General features: G+C 40.3%; 1 protein-coding gene across 1 annotated transcript in view; it reads right to left on the reverse strand.

Moving 5' to 3' along the window:
- The window catches only part of LOC124622498 (protein PTOV1 homolog), a 319,275-nt gene that overhangs the window by 12,184 nt on the left and 284,514 nt on the right, over nt 1–22,577 (reverse strand). The window contains exon 11 of the mRNA XM_047148215.1: nt 8,939–9,025. Within this exon, the coding sequence (XP_047004171.1) occupies nt 8,972–9,025 (54 nt within the window). The 3' untranslated portion in view covers nt 8,939–8,971. The remainder of the gene's footprint in view (nt 1–8,938; nt 9,026–22,577) is intronic.

Raw genomic sequence — 22,577 nt, forward strand, 5'->3', positions numbered from 1 at the left:
CTATGGCCACAGCAAGACTAATTATTGATGCTTGGTTACTGAAATCAGCTGCCTGAGCTGGTGGAGGAGGGTAGGGGGTAGGGAAGGATGCAAGGAGGAGGTACAGAGAAAGAGGCAGGTCTTTCGACAGATGACTCTGCAGCCACACAACAAGATAAAAAGAGTACAGAGGCTACAGCAAAAAGAGATGCAGGAAGGAGGGGGTGGGGGTGGGGGGGGGGGGGGAGGGGTGGAATATTGAAGGAGAGAAAGGGAGCGGGTAGGAAAGAAACAAATTTGAAGGTGAAATTGAAAGGAAGGGGAATGAAAGAGAGAAAGAAAGAAAAAGAAAGAGAGAGAGAGAGAGAGAGAGAGAGAGAGAGAGAGAGACCCAAATCTAATGTCAACCATGTTAGACTTGTAAGGGACCTTCTTTTCTTTATTTCTTCTTTGCAGTGGAAACATTTCTTCACCCACACCCCACGGACAACAGCCAACCAAAATCCCACACAGAATCTCATTTAAAACAGTTCCAGATTCTCTCCAACCGTGATTCTACTCCCGTTCAAACTAGTCATCTTCTAGTAATCTTTCAGGAATTTCTCGCTTCTAGTCTGGCCTCACCCTCCTTTCCTAAATGTCTCCACAGTGAGTCCACTATCACTACTATGGGACACACTGCTATCCACAATCTCAAAAACAATCCAGACCTGATTATTCTTTTATCCCAATCCAGATCTCCCCTGTTATCCTTTATCCTTTTGACAGACACAGGCTCCATCACAGAGCTGATGAATCATAGTGATTATGTGGCTGAGGGTCTCCGCCAATTTTCCAACACCTCTGCAAAAAAACCTAATGACCACATCACAAGTTCAACATAACCTCAAGCAGCTCCTTGAGGACTTGTGTCCATTCCAAAACCTGACACCTGAATCCAACTCCCTCCTCACACCAGCAACCTTTTACCTACTCAGCACACCACAAACTGAATCCCACAGGTTTCCCTACCAGTCATCCCTTATGGCTGGGTAGAATGCTCCCACAGGAAAAATCACTGCCTTCACTGATAGATTCGCCAAACTACTGTCCGTAACCACCCATCATACATTCAAGACACTGCTCACTTCTTTCACCATCTCTCCACAGTTCCTGTCCTGTTACCACGAGACTCCTCGTTGGTCACTGTGGGTGTGACATTCTTGTACATCAACAACCCCCACGTTTGCAGCCTAATTACTATGGAGCACGACCTATCCCAATCTCGTCCTGAGGTAAAATCCGCCTCTTCTTTCCTAATCCTTCTGGCCACTCACATCCTAACCCACAATTAATTCACTTTCAAACATCAAATCTATAAACAAATCTCTGGTACTGCCATGGGGACTCAAATGGCATCATCCTATGACAACTTATTTATGAGAGATCTCGATGAATTCTTCCTATCCAGTCAACACCTAAAATCTCTTGTCTGGTTGAGATTCATTGATGTCATTTTCATGTTCTGGGCTCGCAGTAAGGACAACCTATGTTCTTCCCTCCATAACATGAACATGTATTCCCAAATCTGCTTTATCTGGCCCTTCTCAACTCATTAAGTCACTTTCCTAGTTGTCAACCTCCACCTCTCAGATGGCTCCATAAATATGTCTGTCCATATCAAGCACACCAACCACCTATAGTGCCCCTACTCTGACAGCTGTCACCCATTCCATGTCAAAAAGCCTCTTCCTTAGACCCTCATTATCTGTAGTCACTTTATTTGCTGTAGAAAGCGGGAGTCGAAACATACCTGTAACCTTACCAGAACCTTTACTGATAGACAATATCCTATCAAATTCACCTGTAAACAAATCTCCCTTTCCAGCTGTTACTCTGACACCAGTAAACCTGTTAAACAGCTACCCACCAGCCACTGACCATCCAACCAACCAACCATCCTACATATCAGATGGTCTCACAATTGTGAATGTCTACCATCAGCTGTAGAATGGAATGACGACAATGAAAATTTGTGCCAGACCTGGACTCGAACCTGGATTTCCCGCTTATCGTGAGCGGTTGCATTTGGCAATCCGTGCATGACTAATGGCCAGACCCCAAACTGCTATATGTCATCCATTATGTGTATTTCCATAGCGATCAGACGTTGTACTTGAAAGTTCAATGTTTGATCTGTACAGGAATGCACATAATGGATGTGCAAGTAAAGATTGTAGATGCATGGTTGACAACATATGGAAGTTTGGGTCTGGCCATGAATCATGCAGTAAGGCAACCGCTTGCGATAAGCGGGAAATCCGAGTTCGAGTCCCGGTCTGGCACAAATTTTCATTCTACAGCTGATGGTAGTCATTACTCACAATTGCAAATCCATCTGATATGTTTCGTAATGCCTGTGGTCGCCGCACTGCATTGTCATCAGAATAACACAGGCACTGCACTATTGTAACCATCCATCCATCTATCCATCCATCTATCCATCCATCCATCCCCCCCTTTCTCTCTCTCTCTCTCTCTCTCTCTCTCTCTCTCTCTCTCTCCCCCCCTTCCTCTTTCCAACCCCTCTCTCTTCTCTTCCTTTCTTTCTCCCTTTTTATCTTCTCTTCCCCCCCCCACAACCTCTCTTCCTACATCTCTTTTTGTTGCATCCTCTGTGCTCTTTTCATCATGTTGTGCCACTGTGGAATCATCTGGCCAAAGATTTGCACCTTTCCCACTAGCACCTCTATAAACAAATCTGTGGTACTGCCATAGGGACTCAAATGGCATCATCCTATGACAACTTATTTATGAGAGATCTCGATGAATCCTTCCTATCCAGTCAACACCTAACCCCTCCACTTCTCCATCAGCACAGTCAACTGCATTCAATAACCAAGTGTCAATACTTGGTCTTTCTGTGGCCATGGGAGTATGCAGATTTTGGTGTCTGTTGGTTTTGTGTGTGTGTGACTGTGTACTTTATCTGGAAAAATGGCTGGAGCTCAGAAGCTAGAGTGAACGTTGTTTTCTGTTATGTGTTTCTACTATAGGTAAGTGGTTGCCTTTCCTTTATTTTATATATTGCTCACGCTAGAAATTTCCATTACTGTTATGATTTTGAAAATCACTGAATGAAGCTGTACATGAAATATTCTGGACACTCCTTCAGCTGATCTTACTTGCACACACAGGCTATCTTGTAGTAATATGTGGATTGTGTGTTACTGCTGCTAAAATGTTAGCTGTACTTCTCTCATTTGTTCTTGTATTTAATTTTTTGCACTTTTAGTTCCTTGAATATTTTTTGAAAATTTTCCAAAGACAGATTGTGAGAGCTTGACACCATCCTGATACCTTTGGGCATAAAAAGGCGCAACCCTACTAACAGTTTGCCAACATTCGTCATACATGAAAACAGTCTCCACTTTCTCGGCAGTTGTACTTATTGTGGAACTTTGAACTGCTTCACGAGCAAGTCATCTGATTGACAGAGCACAGACTGATAGGCTCCAAGCCCAAAGGTGCACTACAAATGATACATGAGTGTCTGCTTTCATTTGGTACAGTAGAGCAAGTGTTTGTGGGATATTCTCCTGATAGTGGGAGGGTGCTCAGTGGTGCTGTTACTTTGTTACTATTTGATCAACACTACTGACAATTACGTCTTTCGAATCCTCATCAAAGGTTCTTTCCAATGCCATCAGAAAAAGTATATAGTTTAATTTACGTCTATATCCACACTTACATCCGTATTCTGCAAACTACCATGAGTTGCATGGCAGAGGGTATGTTCCATTGTACCAGTTATTAGGGTTTCTTCCCATTCCATTCTAGTATGGAGTGTGGGACGAAAGATTGTTTGAATGCCTCTGTGCACACAGTAATTGTTCTGATCTTATCCTCACTGTCCCAAAGTGACCAATACACAGGGGATTGTAATATATTCCTAGAGTCATCATCTAAAGCCAGTCCCTGAAACTTGGTTAATAGACTTTCTCAGGATAGTTTACATCATTCTTCAAGAGTCATCCATTCAGTTCATTCATTACCTCTGTGATACTCTCCTAAGGATTAAACAAACTTGTGCCTTTTTCTGTATACATTCAATAGCCCCTGTTAGTTCTATTTGATATGAGTCCCACATACTTGAGCAATATTCTAGAAGCAGTCACATGAGTGATTTGTAAGCCATTTCCTTTGTAGACAGGTTGCACTTCCCCAGTATTCCACCAATATACTAAAGTTTACCACCTGCTTTACTCACAACTGATCCATTGATTTCATATCCTGCAAAGTGTTAGTCAGTTATTTGTACGAGTTGGCCAATTCTAACATCGACTCATTCATATTACAGTCACAGGATACTACGTTTTTTTGTTGTGTGTAGTGTTCAGTTTTACATTTCTGAACAAGTTGCCAATCTTTGCACCACTTTGAAATCTTATCAAGATTTGACTGAAAGTTTATGCATCTCCTTTCAGATAGTACTTCATTATAGACAATTGCATCATCAGCAAAAATTCTGAGGTTACTATTAATATTGTCTGTAAGGTCATTAATATACAACATGGACAGAAAGGGTCCCAACACACTTCCGTGGGGCACAGTTCAAGTTAAAAGTCCTCAATCCAGTCAAAAATTTCAATTGATATACCATATTATCGTACTTTTGATAATAAGCATAGGTGTGGTGCTCAGTCAAACGCTTTTTGGGAATCTGACTGCTTTGATCGAAAACTTTCAGTATGTCATGTGAGAAAAGTGCGAAATGGGTTTCACATGATCAATGATCTCTGAATCCTTGCTGGTTGGCACTGAGGTGGTCATTCTCTTCAAGATACTTCACATGTTTGAGCACTCAGAATATCTTCTAAGATTCTACAACATATTGATCTCAAGGATACTGGACAGTAGTTTTGTGGATCACTTCTACCACCCTTCTTGTAGACACATGTGACCTGTGCTTTTTTCCAAGAACTGAGCATGGTTTCTTGTTCAAGAGATCCATGATAGATTACAGTTAGAAGAGGCACTAACTCCACTGAAAACCCAGTATAGAATCTGACAATTGGCCTGTGGAGCTTTGTTCAAGTTTAACGATTTCAACTGTTTCTCAACAGCACTGAATCTAACACTTATTTCGTTTATCTTTTCAGTGGTATGACAATTAAACTGGGGCAAGTCTCCTTTGTAAAGCAACATTTGAAAACATAGTTAAGCATTTCAGATTTTGCTTTGCCACCCTCAATTTCAGTTTCTATCTCATTGGCTAGGAACTGAGCACTAACTTTAGTGCCACTGACAGCCTGTAAGTATGACAATATTTTCTTTGGGTTTTGTGAAATATCATTTGACAATATTCTGCTACAGTAGTCATTGAAAGTATCACACACTGCTTTCATGACAGCCAAACATGTTTCATTCAGCGTGTCTCTATCTGTAGCCCTAAGCTTTGTTTTACACCCATTATGCAGTAATCTCTGTTTCTTTAGAAGTTTCTTTATACTGACTGTATCCCACGGAGGTTCCCTTCCATTATGAACTGTTCTACTCTGCACATATCTATCCAGTGCATGGTCAACTATTCTTTTAAACACGAGCCATAGTTCCTCTACATGCTCCCCCCCTACACTGAAAGCATCAAGTTCCTAACTGAGATACGACACAACAGATTTTTTATCTCGTTTACTGAACATATATATCTTTATGCTTGCTTTAGATGTCCTTTTTATTTTGGTAATCATTGCTGCCACAACTGTGTCCATGTCACAGATACCAGTTTTGATGTGAACATCCTAGAAGAGATCAGGTCTATTTGTTGCCATTAGATCCAATATATTGCCATCATGAGTGGGGTCCTAACTATCTATTCTAGGTATTTTCCAGAGAAGACATTTCATAGGATGTCTTATCACACCCACCACGAACAAAATTGAAAATTTCCCAATGAACTGTTGGATGATTAAAGTCTCCACTGATGAATTCAGTATGACTGGGGAGCTTATGTGCAAGTGAAATGAGATTTTCCCTCAAATTTTTGGTTGCATCAAGAAATGAATCTGGTGGGCGACAGATGGATCCAGTTATCATTCTATGCCCACTCTGAAACAGAAACTTGCCCAATCAATCTTACATGCAGCTTCAATCTCTATCTCTGTGAGCTTTTTGCCTACTGTGACAAACACACCATCTCCATTTCCCATTTGCCTATCCTTTCGAATTACTCTTAAATTTTCTCCAATAATCTCACTGCTATCAATTTCAGATTTCAACCAGCTTTCTGTACCTACTATTGTGTGCACTTCACTGTTTTTCATGAGTGCTTCAAACTCTGGCACTTTGCTGCGAATGCTTTGGCAATTAACCATTAGGATTTTGAGACTCTCACCTGTGAGAGACATTTCTTTCAATCTTACACAGATACTTCTGGGTTTCCTGCAGCTATCATTATCACCTTGAATGCAACCCACACATAGTCAACTACCTGAGTAGCAGCTTCTGGTGTGTAGTGCAAACCAGATCGATTTAAGAGGACCCTACAGTTCTCAACACTTTGGTGCAAGTTCAGGAAGTCACAGTGTACTTGCACAGAACCTTCGAAATCTCTAGTTCAGTCCTTCCACTTGCCTCAGAACCCAAGGGCCACCATAATTATGGGGACACCGCTAAAAATTGTGAGCTTTGTAGAAACTCCACACACAAGGCGGGTCTTGTGAACCTCCTCTGTCAGTTGTTGGAGTGATCCAAGTACGACCTCAGAGTCCAGACAACAGGCATCACTTGTTTCAGTGTGTGCCACAATCTGCAGTTGGTTGCTTCCTGTTCCCTCAATGGGTGCTGGAATAGCCTCTTCATTGTGTTGAATGACACCCCCAGGCATATGTACTGGGTTCATCTGGTCTCCATTCCTGCCCCTTGCTGCCATTTCCCTAAGGGGTACCATCATTCACAGTATGTTTGAACTGCTGACGATTGCATTTACCTCCTCTTGAGACTGGACAAAACAGGTGAAGCAAGTCCCACTGAGGCAAGAAAGAGTTTCTGTCATAATTCAGAAACCATAAATGCAAAAAATTACTTCCTCCTCCTCTTTTTCTTCTGATTTTCACAGATTAGGCCTGCTGACCGTTTCTGGTCTCAGTCAAAATACTTATGTCAGAACAAAACAATATTCATCAAAATGAATAAAGTAAAGAGAAAAGAATTTTCAGTTACAGAACATACACAATGTTTTCCAAGATGTGAAAACTGCATTAAGTAAAAAAGAAATGAGGGCATATTCTATGACTTCCTTGTTATTTACACACGTGTCCAATTGAACTAAGATTTAATTCATAAAGAAAATAAAAATAAGAAAAGGAGACCCAAGAACATACTGAAGTTAAACATAAACAGTGAGAAGAAACTCCAATATGTATACTTTTCCATGCTTGTGATACAAATTTAACTTGATCCATACAACATACACTGAGGTGACAAAAGTAATGGGCTATGTCCTAATATTGTGTCGGACATACTTTCGCCCAGTGTAGTGCAGCAACTTGATGTGGCATGGACTCAAGAAGTCATTAGAAGTCCCCTGCAGAAAAACTGAACCATGCTGCCTCTATAGCTGTCCATAATTGTGAAAGCATTGCTGATGCAGGATTTTGTGCACTACCTGGCCTCTCAATTATGTCCCACAAAGGTTTGATGGCATTCAAGTCACATGATCTGGATGGCCAAATCACTTGCTCAAATTGTCCAGAGTGCTCTTCAAACCAATTGTGAATAATTGTGGCCTGATAAATGGGGCACTGTCATCCATAAAAATTGTTATTTGGCAACATGAAGTCCATGAATGGGTGCAAATGGTCTCCAAGTAGCTAAACATAACCATTTTGAGTCAAGGTTCTTTTCAGTTGGACCAGAGGACCCAGTCAATTCCATGTAAACACAGCATACATGATTATGGGGCCACCACCAGCTTGCATAATGCCTTGCTTGATAACCTGGATTAACAGCTTCGTGAGGTCTGCATCACACTCCAACTCTATCATCAGCTTGGGACTGATCTGACCAGGCCATGCTTTTCCAGCTGTCTAGGGTCCAATCGACATGATCAAGAGCTCAGGAGATGTGCTGCAGGCAATCTTGCACTGTTAGAAAAGGCTCTTGTGTTGGAGTCTGCTGCCATAGCCCGTTAATGTCACACTGTCCTAACAGATACGTTCATTGCATGGCCCATTGATTTCTGTGGTTATTTCATGCAGAGTTGCTTGTCTGTTAGCACACTGCAGAGTTGCTTGTCTATTAGCACTGACAACTCTACACAAATGCTGCTGCCCTTGGTCGTTAAGTGAAGGCCATTGGCCGCTGCATTGTCCCCAGCGAGATGTGATGCTTGAAATTTGGCATTCTTGGCATACTCTTGCCACTGTGGATCTCAGAATGTTGGATTCCCAAACAATTTGTGAAACGAAATATCCCACATGTCTACCTCTACCATTCTGTGTTCAAAGTCTGCTAATTTCTGTCATATGGCCATAACCACATCGAATACCTTTTCACATGAGTACCCTGAGTACAAATGGCAGCTCCACCAATCCATTGCCCTTTTATACCTTGTGTACATGACACCACCACCATCTGTACAAGTGCATATCGCTATCCCATGACTTTTATCACCTCAGCATGTACTGTCTACAGAGCCAATAAACATTACATTATTAACTTTCTGCTTCACCAACTGAGTAGCAAATGAAACATTTTTCAGTAGTGATACAGATTCAGCAAACTGTGAATTTATTATTCTTACACATGCACAGACTTTATTCAGCACTGCTAGAGGGAACTTCATACTGGAAATGTCATTTTACTTCCTTGTAAATACAGTAGCTTCTTAACTGCCTACGACATCAAATACAAGGAAAAAGAAATCAGCTGGAAGTTAGACGTCACACAGTTACCATGCTCCAGAGAAGAATTAACATACCTGCTGCAGAGCCGGTGGTGTCACCTCACTCTGCTACTGTAGAGACATTTCTTGCAGTTGAGCCTGCAGCTGTTCCTGCTGCTCTCGCTGAAGAAATTAATATGTTAAAAATTCAACTATGGTGTATTTCATAGACAGGAAAAATGAATCTTTTGTTACTGTGAGGTCAGTAAGTCCTCACAAGTACAATGGGTGTAGCTGCATTTAAAATGTATAAAAACATTTATTGATTGTCATTTCAAACTTTATATTGGGTAATATTCTGTCACTAAATTGCAGGAAATGAGTGCTGAAAGTAACAACAAAATGTTTTACACTCATTACAAGAAGGTGGAGCAAATATAAACAGACCTAAATATATTTTTGTTTGAACATTACTTGACGTTAGTCATTAAGGGACCACACAAAGAACTACAGTATTATGAAAAGGACAGATTGCTACTCATCATATTTAGGAGACCTTGAGTCACTCGGAAGCACGATGAAAAGACTGCTATACATTTTTGGTTTCACCGAGAAGGTCTTCTTCTGAAGTAGAAAAAAAAAAAAAAAAAAAAAACACACACACACACACACACACACACACACACACAAATCACTGACTCCGTCTGCTGTGTGTGTGTGTGTGTGTGTGTGTGTGTGTGTGTGTGTGTGTGTGTAAATGTACAGGGAGTAGCGATCTATCTTTTTCATAATTTTTAAATTCATTCCTGAAATTTGCTCACAATAAGCAGGAAATCCAGGTTTGAGCCCCAGTTTAACACTAATTTTCCTATGTTGCTTTAGGTAGTACATCTATGCCTAGTACAGTTAAGCGGAATTTCAGGAATAAATTTCAATATTTGAAACTTTGGTCCATCATCAAATATAAAAATTTTATAATATTGTTGCTATTCCATCTTGGACTTTCCACTGTTTGATTTCGCCACGTAAAGAACTGTAATACATTCATTTTTGTCTGTTCTGCACTTCCTTTCTTGTTTTCCTGTAACTATTCAATATTCTGATGTTTTCACCTTCTTTCTTCTGCCTAGGAGCAATTTCTCTTCCCCAATTCTTGTTCACATTTACTAGTTATATATTTTATTCTTTTTCAAAATAATTAAAAATTTCTTTAATGGGCCGCATGTCCAAAGAACTGAAATGCCCTGGGTTCTTTTGTCCCAGCAAACATCTTTTCACTTTAATGATTCATACAGACATCTTCACTTTTAATACCTATACTTAATTTCTCTGTTCCCAGTAGCTTTGAAATGTTCTATTACTTTAAGGTCTAAGATTGTAGCTGATTTATTTATTATATTTACTGCAAGTGCTATAAGTCAATTTACATGCTATAATAAATTAGGATCTGACAGTTCTTTTGCTCAGTTAACAAACTATATGATACCACTGAAATTCTGGCTAGATTTGAATTGGTTTTCATATGTGAATTATATATTCCATGGATGTTCATAGAGTTTTACAGTCACTGGGGGCAATTTTTCCTCAAAAATAATTTTCTGTTTATGTATCAACATATTCTCATGCTAAATGATTAACAACTGCTCTGAAAAAAAAAATCTACATTAATTTTACTATTTTTACCATTCAGTATCAAAAGCAGACAAAAATTTCAAATTTTTTTACCTGCAACCTTTATCATCAGCCAATATTACAAAAATATTCAAATGAGTACAAATCTCTAAAAGACATTCTGTAAACTAAATCTCATATATTACCTAAAAAAGGGACATTATATTAGTGTTATTGTGACTTATGGAAAGTTCTTGATGATTCAAAAAATAACAGTATGTCACATGTTATGGTTGGTTGGTGGCAAATGAGTCTGATTCAGTTCAGGTCAGACTTGTCTATACTGCTTTTACACTGCTTGAATTAACACTAGAGAAGCTCTTCACAATACGTGATTAGCTCTAAGTTTTATTTTTTGATATTTACCTGTCATATTGTGAAAATACATTGAGAGAGAAGAACTATTATCTCCATACAGTGTCATTTCACAACCTGGACACCTTTGGACATTGATGCCATCTTAAAAAGGTAAGTTAACTTTTTACTATTGTTCAATGTTACCTTCATTGCAGTTGAATATACACTACCTGGTAAAGTGTAAATGTATTTGTGGAATGCCGACGTGAACTATAACCATAAAATTTTAACAACAGCAAGTGAGAAGCACCACACGTGTCAGATGGAATATTAATAGTTTTTCTATTACAGGGAAGACATCCAAAAGAAAATTTACATTGATAAATATTATGTATGCAGTATGCTGTGAAGAAGCTTAGAAGCTAGATGCTGAAGAAATACTGATTTGCATTTCGAAGCTGCAAAGGAAGTTTATGCATACAAAGATGATGAATAAATGAAAATAGATAAGCAATCTGATGATCTTCACAAGCAACTATGGAAGCAAAGTCAAGATAAGTGTTTACTATTTGTCAAACTTAGCATTATGTGCAGCAAAATACTTTTAAATGAATGTAATTAATGAAGCAGAAAGTAAAGCAGTGGGTGGGGTTGTAGATGCAAGCCACAATATTACCGAAAACTAAAATGATATCTCAGAGGGCTAGAAGCCAGATCAAAGAAACATCTTAAGTACAATATTGGGAAAACTGGGGAATATACAAACATAAATTAAATCTAGTAACACTAATTTAGAAATCCAAATAAAGTCTAACAGTAATGCTCTCAATATACAATTACAAGAGATAGTGAAGGAGAAGAGTGAACACTTAGCTCAACATAATCTACATTTGGAGGAATTGAATCTAACATAAAAGGCTATTGGCGAACAGGTAAATAAATTCACAGGACACAAAACTTTCTTTGGACAGTATAGTGGAAAAAAATATCACATCTAAAGTTAGACCTGCTGTTAATGAAGATCCTTTAATTGAAACAGATACTACCATTTTGTTGTATAGGAAACATGTGTGGATCTAACTTCACCATGTATGAACTTACCTGCAGTAGAAAGGAGTGGAATGTCAGAATATATTTACAGATATTTTTGAGGAAAAGTTATTAGAAGCAAATCTGAATTGAGGGCAGAACTATACACGGAAAATATTTGTAGGAAAAGCAGCAGCTGTAACTTTATGTTGACAGACAGCAACAACAAACAAAACTCCATCCACAACAGGCTACTGCAAAAACTTTGGTTTTAGAAGTCTTCAAACAATCTTGCAATTTGAAACATGGGGAAACATGTCTTAGCTGGATTACTGGCAGTACATTGTGGTCACAAACATTGCTCAGGAAAAAAAGCTTAGATGATGTGCACAACAGATGTTAAAAATAGCAGTCATAGTGATGACAGAACTAGAATCGACAAGTGACACAGTTTATGAAATAAACAGAAACTAAAAGAGTGATACAGATGAACCATACCAATAGAGTCTTCAGCAGATCACATGTGCTTTACGTAACATGGGCTTCGCTAATCCAGGGCCATGATGCTCTTGCAGTATTTCTTCGAAATTTTCAAATTTCTGTACTGCATGTCTTCTCCATCTCACTTTTATATGTTTTTATGACTATCTCTCACTATCAATATGTCTTCTTTTTGCTCATCTAATAATTATGCTGTAGTTATGTAGTAGCCAAATAATCTCACAGCAACCCTCAAATACACGAAACTGAAATTGCATCTAACAAGGGAACCTCCCCATCGCAACCCCCTCAGATTTAGTTATAATTTGGCACAGTGGATAGGCCTTGAAAAACTGAACACAGATCAATCGAGAAAACAGGAAGAAGTTGTGTGGAACTATGAAAAAATAAGCAAAATATACAAACTGAGTAGTCCATGGGCAACATAGGCAACATCAAGGACGATGTGAGCACACTAGCGCCGTGGTCCCGTGGTTAGCGTGAGCAGCTGCGGAACGAGAGGTTCTTCGTTCAAGTCTTCCCTCAAGTGAAAAATTTTATTTTTTATTTTCAGACAATTATCAGAGTTCAGGCACTCACACATAATCAACTTCGCTCTCCAAAATTCCAGGACATGTTCACATTTGCTTGGACATATGCAGGGTTTAACGGTCTACACACGGAAAAATTTGAAAACGTTAAAAACATATGTTTTGACAGAGCACAGAGAAAACTTTGCGACTGTGAAACTGTTGCATTCATTTGTTGCAGTTTATGTGACACACTCTTATGTTTTCATCACTTTTTTGGAAGTGATTATCACATCCACAAGAAAACCTAAATCCGGCAAGGTAGAAGAATCTTTTTACCCATTCGCCAAGTGTGCAAGTTAGGTGGGTCGACAACATATTCCTGTCATGTGACGCATGTGCCATCACCAGTGTCGTGTAGAATATATCAGATGTGTTTTCCTGTGGAGGAATCGGTTGACCTATGACCTTGCGATCAAATGTTTTCGGTTCCCATTGGAGAGGCAAGTCCTTTCGTCTACTAATCGCACGATTTTGCGGTGCAGTCGCAACACACAGACACGAAACTTATTACAGTGAACAGAGACGTCAATGAACGAACGGACAGATCATAACTTTGCAAAAATAAAGTAAGTAAACTCTTCGCTCGAGGGAAGACTTGAACCAAGGACCTCTAGCTCCACAGCTGCGCACGCTAACCACGGGACCACGGTGCACCTGTGCTCAGATTATCCTTGATGTTGCCTATGTTACCCATGGACTACTCAGTTTGTATATTTTGCTTATTTTTTCATAGTTCCACGCAACTTCTTCCTGTTTTCTCGATTGATCTGTGTTCAGTTTTTCAAGGCCTATCCATTGTGCCAAATTATAACTAAATCTGAGGGGGTTGCGATGGGGAGGTTCCCTTGTAAGAAAGAAAATATAACATCTGTTGCTGTTTAAGCCAGAAGAACTGTACAGAGAAAATAACATGAGTTATATGGAAATGCAGCCTTTCTCAGCAAATCTCAATAATGCTTTCTCAGGTTATCAGCAGAGTCAAGGCTTTGTTCAGGAATTCTAGTGTGTGAGAGCTTTATGGTGTTTATGAGATATGTTGGAAATATGAAAATTCTTATGCTTGCTATATTAACACTATTTGCAATGTGCTGAAGGCAAATGGTAATGAAAATAATAATGTTTTGGGAAACTTATGTGCATTCTGAAAAGAAATTTGGATTTTTACATAATGATAAGTCAGAGAAAATGTTCTTGTTTATTTTGATTACAGTCAACCAGCGAGGAACACCAAAGTTTCTAGTACTTACTGAATGAAAAACATTTAAGAGGAATGAAAATGTAAGATTTTTGCAATATATGTGAAGTCTGTTACTGGTGTACTGTTGTTATAAGAGAAAGGCATAAAGGAGAATGGTGTTTTTTCAGACCAATTCAAATCAATGATTATAATAAAGGTACATGAAAGATAAGTTATGTTGTAAAATATATTTCTTGGTTCAAAATACATAATGTAAATTTTAGATGGAGTTTATGGATTCTATACAGGGCACTTTTTATATCTGGGGTATATTTATGTGAACTTTATATCCATAAAGTGTTGTTTACGATGTTTACACTGAGACAATGTTTATGATTTTCTGTGAAATTATTATGATGGTGTGTTAGGGACTGTTTTGTAATGCATTGTACTTCTGTTTATGATGGTATACTACATATGATTCACAGTAATAACTATGAGGAATTTACGTAACACATTGCTATTCAGTATTGGTCTATGATTATACTATTGGTGTTTATCAAGTTTACAAGATGGTTCTGACATATTGGTAATATCTGAATTTCAGTTAACACCTATGTGATGAGCTAGTCTTGGTATGAAATGGCTTGTATGAAGTATTAAATATAATGCTGTTGCTGATTATAAAATGTTAATAGCTAATGAAAATCTTTAAAACGTCTGACATTTAAATGCATGGATGCATATACGAGGGTTGGAACTTTAATAGTGGCAACTATTTATTTACAGCTCATACAAAATAGATAAGTGTTTCTAAGTATTACTGACCTTCAAAGTAGTCACCAGCATTGTGTATTACCCATAGCCAGCGATGTGAAAGTTGTAGGATACCCTTAGCAGTGCCAGTTGTGTTGACAGTTCAAGCGGCGCAGTCTATTGCCCAATGAATTTGTAGCAGTTCTGAAGCGAATGCCTTGAAGTGTTTCCTTGAGTTAAGAAATCGAGTTGAACCCACGAGGCCTTAAGTCAGGGTAGTGCAGTAGGTGGTATAGCACTTAGCAGCCCCATCAGTGAAACAAATCAGCAACAGCTTGCACTGTACGTGCTTGAGCATTGTCCTGCAAAATGATGGTCAGGTCCTGCAGAAAGTGTCATCACTTCTGTCTCTGTGCTGTTCATTTTTGGACACAATGTACGACCAGCTTAGAGACAGAAGTGATGACACTTTCTGCAGGACCTGACCATCATTTTACAGGACAATGCTCAAGCACGTATAGTGCAAGCTGTTACTGATTTGTTTGACTAATGGGGCTGCTAAGTGCTATACCACCTACTGCACTACCCTGACTTAAGCCCTCGTGGGTTCAACTCGATTTCTTAACTCAAGGAAACACTTCAAGGCATTCGCTTCAGAACTGCTACAAATTCGTTGGGCAATAGACTGCGCCGCTCGAACTGTCAACACAACTGGCACTGCTAAGAGTATCCTACGACTTCCACATCACTGGCAACAGGTTATACACAATGTTGGTGACTACTTTGCAGGTTAGTAAAATTTTGAAAAACATATCTATTTTGTATGAGCTGTAAATAGTTGCCACTATTAAAGTTCCAGCCCTCGTAATTAAAAAAGTAGGGGATTGTTTGGTGCTAAAAAAATGGGGAATCACTATGTTGAAAAGAATATAATGCCGCTCCCAGGATTGGAATGACTCCTTACCCTCTCCCTTAAAACCCACATCCTTTCGTCTTTCCCTTTCCTTCCCTCTTTCCTGATGAAGCAACCGTAGGTTGCGAAAGCTTGAATTTTGTGTGTGTGTTTGTGTTCGTTAGTGTCTCTATCAACATACCAACGCTTTCGTTTGGTAAGTTACATCATCTTTGTTTTTAGATATATATAATACACAACGAGGCTGAAAGCCTCAAGACAAGGGTGAATAGACAAACATAAACAAGATGCATTTATTATTATTATTATTATTATTATTATTATTATTATAATTTAAGTGGCTGAAGGCCCACAGTTGATTTTGCAAAATCCAAAAATACATAAAATCCAGTAAAAACAAGAATTTTTTAAATCATTGACTATGATAGATTATAAACAGACAATTAAACACTGGTGAGATGGACAATAAAGAAAATGGCACTCAGAAGCCTCCAGGGAGGTCGGTCTGCCCTTGTTCACTTAGGTGAGACAGGTGGTGAGCCGAACTACACTTGATCTGTCGGAACCCAACCAGGTGACAGCCACGGACCAACCAACAAAACTACTTGCTTGCTACCAATTGGTACATGAGAACTCAAACACAAAAGTTACAAACGTGATTATCCACAATGAAATATACACCATGTTGGACAGTGACAACAGGTGAGGAAAGGACGCTGCCTGAAATTACGTGAGTGGCCAGGGCAGGTAACCGGAACACTAAAGGCAGAAAATTCCACTGGTACACTTGAATTTGAAATACAGTAATATAGTTAACTTCACCCAAAAAGAACACTGCTTAAATTTATGTTAGTGGCCAGGGCAGATAACCAGAACACTAACGGCCACAAGGCAGAAAATTCCGCTGGTGCACTTGAATTGTAGTCAACCAATATAGTTAATTGCACTGCATGGCAGCTAAATTTCAGCAATAGAAACACTCGGTGTTGCTCACAGGAAAAAAGCTCCCCAACAGCGAACCACTGAAACGAACCACACAACATGAATGGACGTGGCTTGGATAGCTGAAACCACTACTCAACTTTGACGTCCTGGGTCGGTGAACCATGAAGCTTGTAGTGATCGGACAGCTCCACACACGCTCCGGCACTGTGCAGGAACCGCCAGCGGACCCAGCCGACTGCACCGCGCAGAGATAACTTCCCTGGTCCGCAGCAACTGACCGACTCACTCAGAATGCCAACAACATTTAAAATAGTCGTCAGTGGACATGACGCCCACTACACACACAACCTGACCAACACTTGCATGAAGACCTGAATGATACCCAACAGTAACTAAGCATGCACAAAGACAAATCGGGAGTCGACGTGCGCCCCCCCCCCCCGCGCTCGCCCCCCCCCCCCCCCCGCCCCGCTCCCCCCCCCCCCCGCCCCCCCCCCTCCCCGGACACACACACACACACAAACTGCTGACTTATGAATGATTAGCGAGCCAAAACGCTTCATCCGGTAAGACGACCGACTGATGATCCACCCAGACCGCGGCCCAGCTCAAGTGATGCGTGGTGGCAACGGTCAGGCGAGCCATGTCGACGCAGACCTCACTGCTGCTCCAACCTGCATTGCAACTCCCCAACTGGCAGGTCTGGACTGCACTCCAGACGCGTTCCAACTGACTGGCAGACCCGAACTCGCAACTCGAACTCCCTTATGACAGACCACCACCGGGAAGTAATAGCAGTCGAGCAAAGATACTACAAGAGGGGATATATCGATATGCGCTGCTAATGCCGCTCACAATCAGGCAAAGCAGCAACTCAGTGACAGTAGTAATTTAAATTAACGTAGTGAGGTGGAAGTACATTAAAAATAGTGTGTGAAATACATGATGCCAGGACCACAAGGCACGCATGGCTCACATACCCTAGCTGGATGACTTTATTCTTCTGTTTACAAAAACACTCTCTTATGAAAATTTTTTTACTTTAAAATATAAGAAAATTGACATAAATATCTGTTACTAAAATTACTGAAAATATGAGGTTAAAATATGTTCTTCCATTTTGATACATAGTCATGGGCACCATCAATAAAACCTAATTGTACTTTATTGTGCAGTGTGACAATTATTGAACTACATGAAAAAAAAACATAAATTAGTTACAAACTATGGCATGCACATGCTTTATTCAACATGTAAACATCACTCCAGATATTCAGATTTAGTTTATGACATATTCAATATGCCTGCCATCATTGGCAATGATGTGGCTCAGATGAATGGCAAAATTCTGCATGACTTGCTGAAGTGTCGGAACATCAATGCTGTCGATGACCTGCCGAATGGCTGTTTTCAGCTCACCAATGGTTTTGGGGCTATTGCTGTGCACCTTGTCTTTAATATAGCCCCACAAAAAGGAGTCGCATGTGTTCATATCGGAGAATATGGCAGTCAATTGAGGCCCACACCAGTGTCCTGTGGGTACCTCAGAGTCAGAATGCAGTCCCCAAGGTACTCCTCCAGGACATCAAACACTAACCTGCTTCAATGGGGTCAAGCTCTGTCTTGCATGAACCACATCTTGTCGAAATCAGGGTCACTTTGGATAATTGGGATGAAATCACCTTCCAAAACCTTCATCTACCGTTCGGTAGTCGCTGCGCCATCACGGAATATCGCACCGATTATTCCGTGACTGGACATTGCACACTACACAGTCACCTGTTGAGGGTGAAGAGATTTTGATCATGAAATGAAGATTCTCAATCCCCAATATGCACCAATTTTGCTTATTGATGAACCTATAAAAATGAAAGTGGGCTTCATCACTAAACCAAATGCTCATGCGCATACTAATTTCCTTCATGCCCCACAGCCAACCGTGCCATTTGAACATGAAGAGTCCAGGGGAAAAAAAACCTTATAAGTCACAATTCTTATTTTTTTCAAGAGATGAAATTTAAAGTTTCAAGACTCAAAAAATTTTAGTTTTTCAAGTTATATTCTTCATTTTTGTTTTAGACCTTAATATATCTTTCAGAGAAAGAGTACTGTTGAAATTATACACACTGAATAGGATTTACAATAATATGATGCATTTTTATTACAAAGGCAGATCGTACAAAGAAAAAATATGACAAGTCCATAACTACTGCAGGTAACTACAAGATTTCAAATTCATGTTACAACAAATTATCTCATATAATCATTTAATAATCTTCTGAAAAAGGTCCTGTGCTAATTCAATGGTGTATTAATGCAAAAGATGATCAAAATACACTTGCACTTAATTATGGCAAAATCTTTTCAAGTCTTTTAAATCTCTGTATTTCTCAGCAGATATTTTAAGATCACCTGCAAAAAATCAGAATCCCTTAATTTAAATTGCTACATGCCCAATACTAAAAAAATACTCATTTCAATAAATAAAAAAAAAAAACTTTCAATCATATTGCTGTAAAAGAATTACTATACCTTCATATTTAGCAGAGGGAAGGCTGAACTCGCTCCTTTTAGACTGGAATCTTGCCCTTTCTTTCCACGAAGAAGTAATGAAGCTTGCTCATATGCTCCATTGTAGCTTCCTCTATACCAACCAGTGCTGCATGGCGTCGTGTGACTTCCAATTCTCTTATTGGCCTGGACTGGGAAGGGTGTTTCTTCGTGTATGTTGTATTATCCAGATGCTCTGTCCCGCATTTGATTATCTCTGGTTGCTCCTCAACATCAATGATGACAAAAGGTGAAGTGTGTGTGTGTGTGTGTGTGTGTGTGTGTGTGTGTGAATTCTGAAAAACCTGACACCAGTCCTTTGGAATTTGACATTCCTGAGTTTGATCTATCATACCAATATTTTTCTAAAAACACAGATGATGTGACTTACCGAACGAAAGTGCTGGCAGGTCGATAGACACACAAACAAACACAAACATACACACAAAATTCAAGCTTTCGCAACAAACTGTTGCCTCATCAGGAAAGAGGGAAGGAGAGGGAAAGACGAAATGATGTGGGTTTTAAGGGAGAGGGTAAGGAGTCATTCCAATCCCGGGAGCGGAAAGACTTACCTTAGGGGGAAAAAAGGACAGGTATACACTCGCACACACACACACACACACACACACACACACACACACACACACACACACACATATATCCATCCGCACATACACAGACACAAGCAGACATTTGTAAAGGCAAAGACTTTGGGCAGAGATGTCAGTCAAGGTGGAAGTACAGAGGCAAAGATGTTGTTGAAAGACAGGTGAGGTATGAGGGGCGGCAAATTGAAATTAGCGGAGATTGAGGCCTGGTGGATAACGAGAAGAGAGGATATACTGAAGGGCAAGTTCCCATCTCCGGAGTTCTGACAGGTTGGTGTTAGTGGGAAGTATCCAGACAACCCGGACAGTGTAACACTGTGCCAAGATGTGCTGGCCGCGCACCAAGGCATGTTTAGCCACAGGGTGATCCTCATTACCAACAAACACTGTCTGCCTGTGTCCATTCATGCGAATGGACAGTTTGTTGCTGGTCATTCACACATAGAAAGCTTCACAGTGTAGGCAGGTCAGTTGGTAAATCACGTGGGTGCTTTCACACGTGGCTCTGCCTCCGATTGTGTACACCTTCCGGGTTACAGGACTGGAGTAGGTGGTGGTGGGAGGGTGCATGGGACAGGTTTTACACCGGGGGCGGTTACAAGGGTAGGAGCCAGAGGGTAGGGAAGGTGGTTTGGGGATTTCATAGGGATGAACTAAGAGGTTACTCCTCCTACAAGCCAATCGCAAGTTAGAACAACATGCCACCCTCCACATCAAAAAACTATCCAGTCTCCTGGTTTCCCACCTCCGGAAAGGCAACTCACTCACCCTTCACAACCTTTCCAGCAATCCTCAACATCCTCTCATTGCACACAGACCCAGTCTCTCCCATCTACTCAATCTCCCACTTCCAGCTCCACTCCCTCCAAAACCGCAAAATTCCAATCAACACAATCTGGAACCACAACACCCTAATTCAGTAGTTAACCTTTCCTCCAAACCTCTCTCCCAATCCGAAACCTCTGTCCTATTCAAAGGCCTCACCTTCAGCCCCACTCCCAGATTCAACCAAACAGCCCTTGTCAAAGATTTACTGTCCTACACCCGTACTCTCTGCTGGAAATATCACTTTGCCATGAAGAAAAATGATCCTAATCCTACTCCTAATGGTCCAACTCCTCAAGACACTATCCAAATTGAACCCTGCCTGGAACAGTTCCGTCCTCCGTCACAGCGGGACCCACCTCCTCTTCCTCAAAATCACCCTCTCCAAACTTTCCAGGAATTTCTGACTTCCAGCCTTGCCTCTCAATCCTTCTTAAAAAAAACCTTAATCCTACTCCCAACATCACCACCGCTGAAGCCCAGGCTATCCGTGATCTGAAGGCTGACCGATCCATCGTCATTCTTCCAGCAGACAAGGGTTCCACAACCGTGGTACTTGATCGTCAGGAGTATGTGGCTGAGGGACTGCGTCAGCTTTCAGACAACACTACATACAAAGTTTGCCAAGGTAATCCCATTCCTGATGTCCAGGCGGAGCTTCAAGGAATCCTCAGAACCTTAGCCCCCCTACAAAACCTTTCAGCTGACTCCATCAACCTCCTGACCCCACCGACACCCCGCACCCCTACCTTCTACCTTCTTCCTAAAATTCACAAACCCAATCATCCTGGCCGTCTGTAGTGGGACGAAATTAAGCGTCACCCATCCACCAAAGTCAGCCCAGTTTGCAGGTGACTATAAGTTTAATTTAGTTTTTGTTTATGTGTTTTCTTATTATTTGTAATAAATGTGAATTATCTAAAAGTTTGTATTTTTTTATGTGTTTCATGTGCGGAGAGGTCGGCGCAACGAACGGGGACAGCATCTTCGTTGCCGCGACCAGAGAGGAAATTGCTGGCCGCTATACGTCGCGGGTCGACAGCCAAGGAGCAACAGAAGATCCTGGAACCGAGTTGTTGCGTCGTGCTTCTAAAAATTAAAAATGAAGTTTTATACTCTTTTTGTACAACAATGACATCATGTAGATCTTAATCTTATTGAAATGTTAGTCACTGTCTGTCAACGCTCAAGTTCACATCTGTATGTGTAGTAAGCTAATAAAATAGTGTATGCTACTAAAGTTGAAACACGTGTCTTGAAGATGTATTTATGAAGAATTGTGTGAACTGATTAATAATATATTTGACAAGATTATTGATTCAGACAGCGTTGGCCGAAACTTTGAATCTAAAAAGTTTATTTAATGTGTGATTCTGATATCGATTAGATCAAGATAACGTGTGTCGATATAATTTTCTGAGGAGAAACAAACGAAATTTAAATTCGAAAAAGTTACGAAAACCAATTGGCCCAAGTGATGTAATTCTTTGCACACGACTCAACTGATGTTTTACAGTTTCGTTCAAGAACCATTCTATGACAATTTAAAAAGAATATGAATCATTTTTGAAGTGGGTTGTAACTGACGTAGGTGACGAAGTCTGCACATGGTCATATATCAAACGAAAACCTAATACGTCGTTACACCACACGTCCCACTGTAGCTGGCTACCAAGCCCCCACAGAACGTATCTCTGCCTACGTAGATCAACACCTTCAACCCATTACATGCAGTCTCCCATCCTTCATCAAAGACACCAACCACTTTCTCGAATGCCTGGAATCCCTACCCAGTCTGTTACTCCCGGAAACCATCCTTGTAACCATTGATGCCACTTCCTTATACACAAATATTCCGCACGTCCAGGGCCTCGCTGCGATGGAGCAC

The sequence above is a fragment of the Schistocerca americana genome, chromosome 7 (genome assembly GCF_021461395.2).
Source record: "Schistocerca americana isolate TAMUIC-IGC-003095 chromosome 7, iqSchAmer2.1, whole genome shotgun sequence".
Classification (NCBI taxonomy): domain Eukaryota; kingdom Metazoa; phylum Arthropoda; class Insecta; order Orthoptera; family Acrididae; genus Schistocerca; species Schistocerca americana.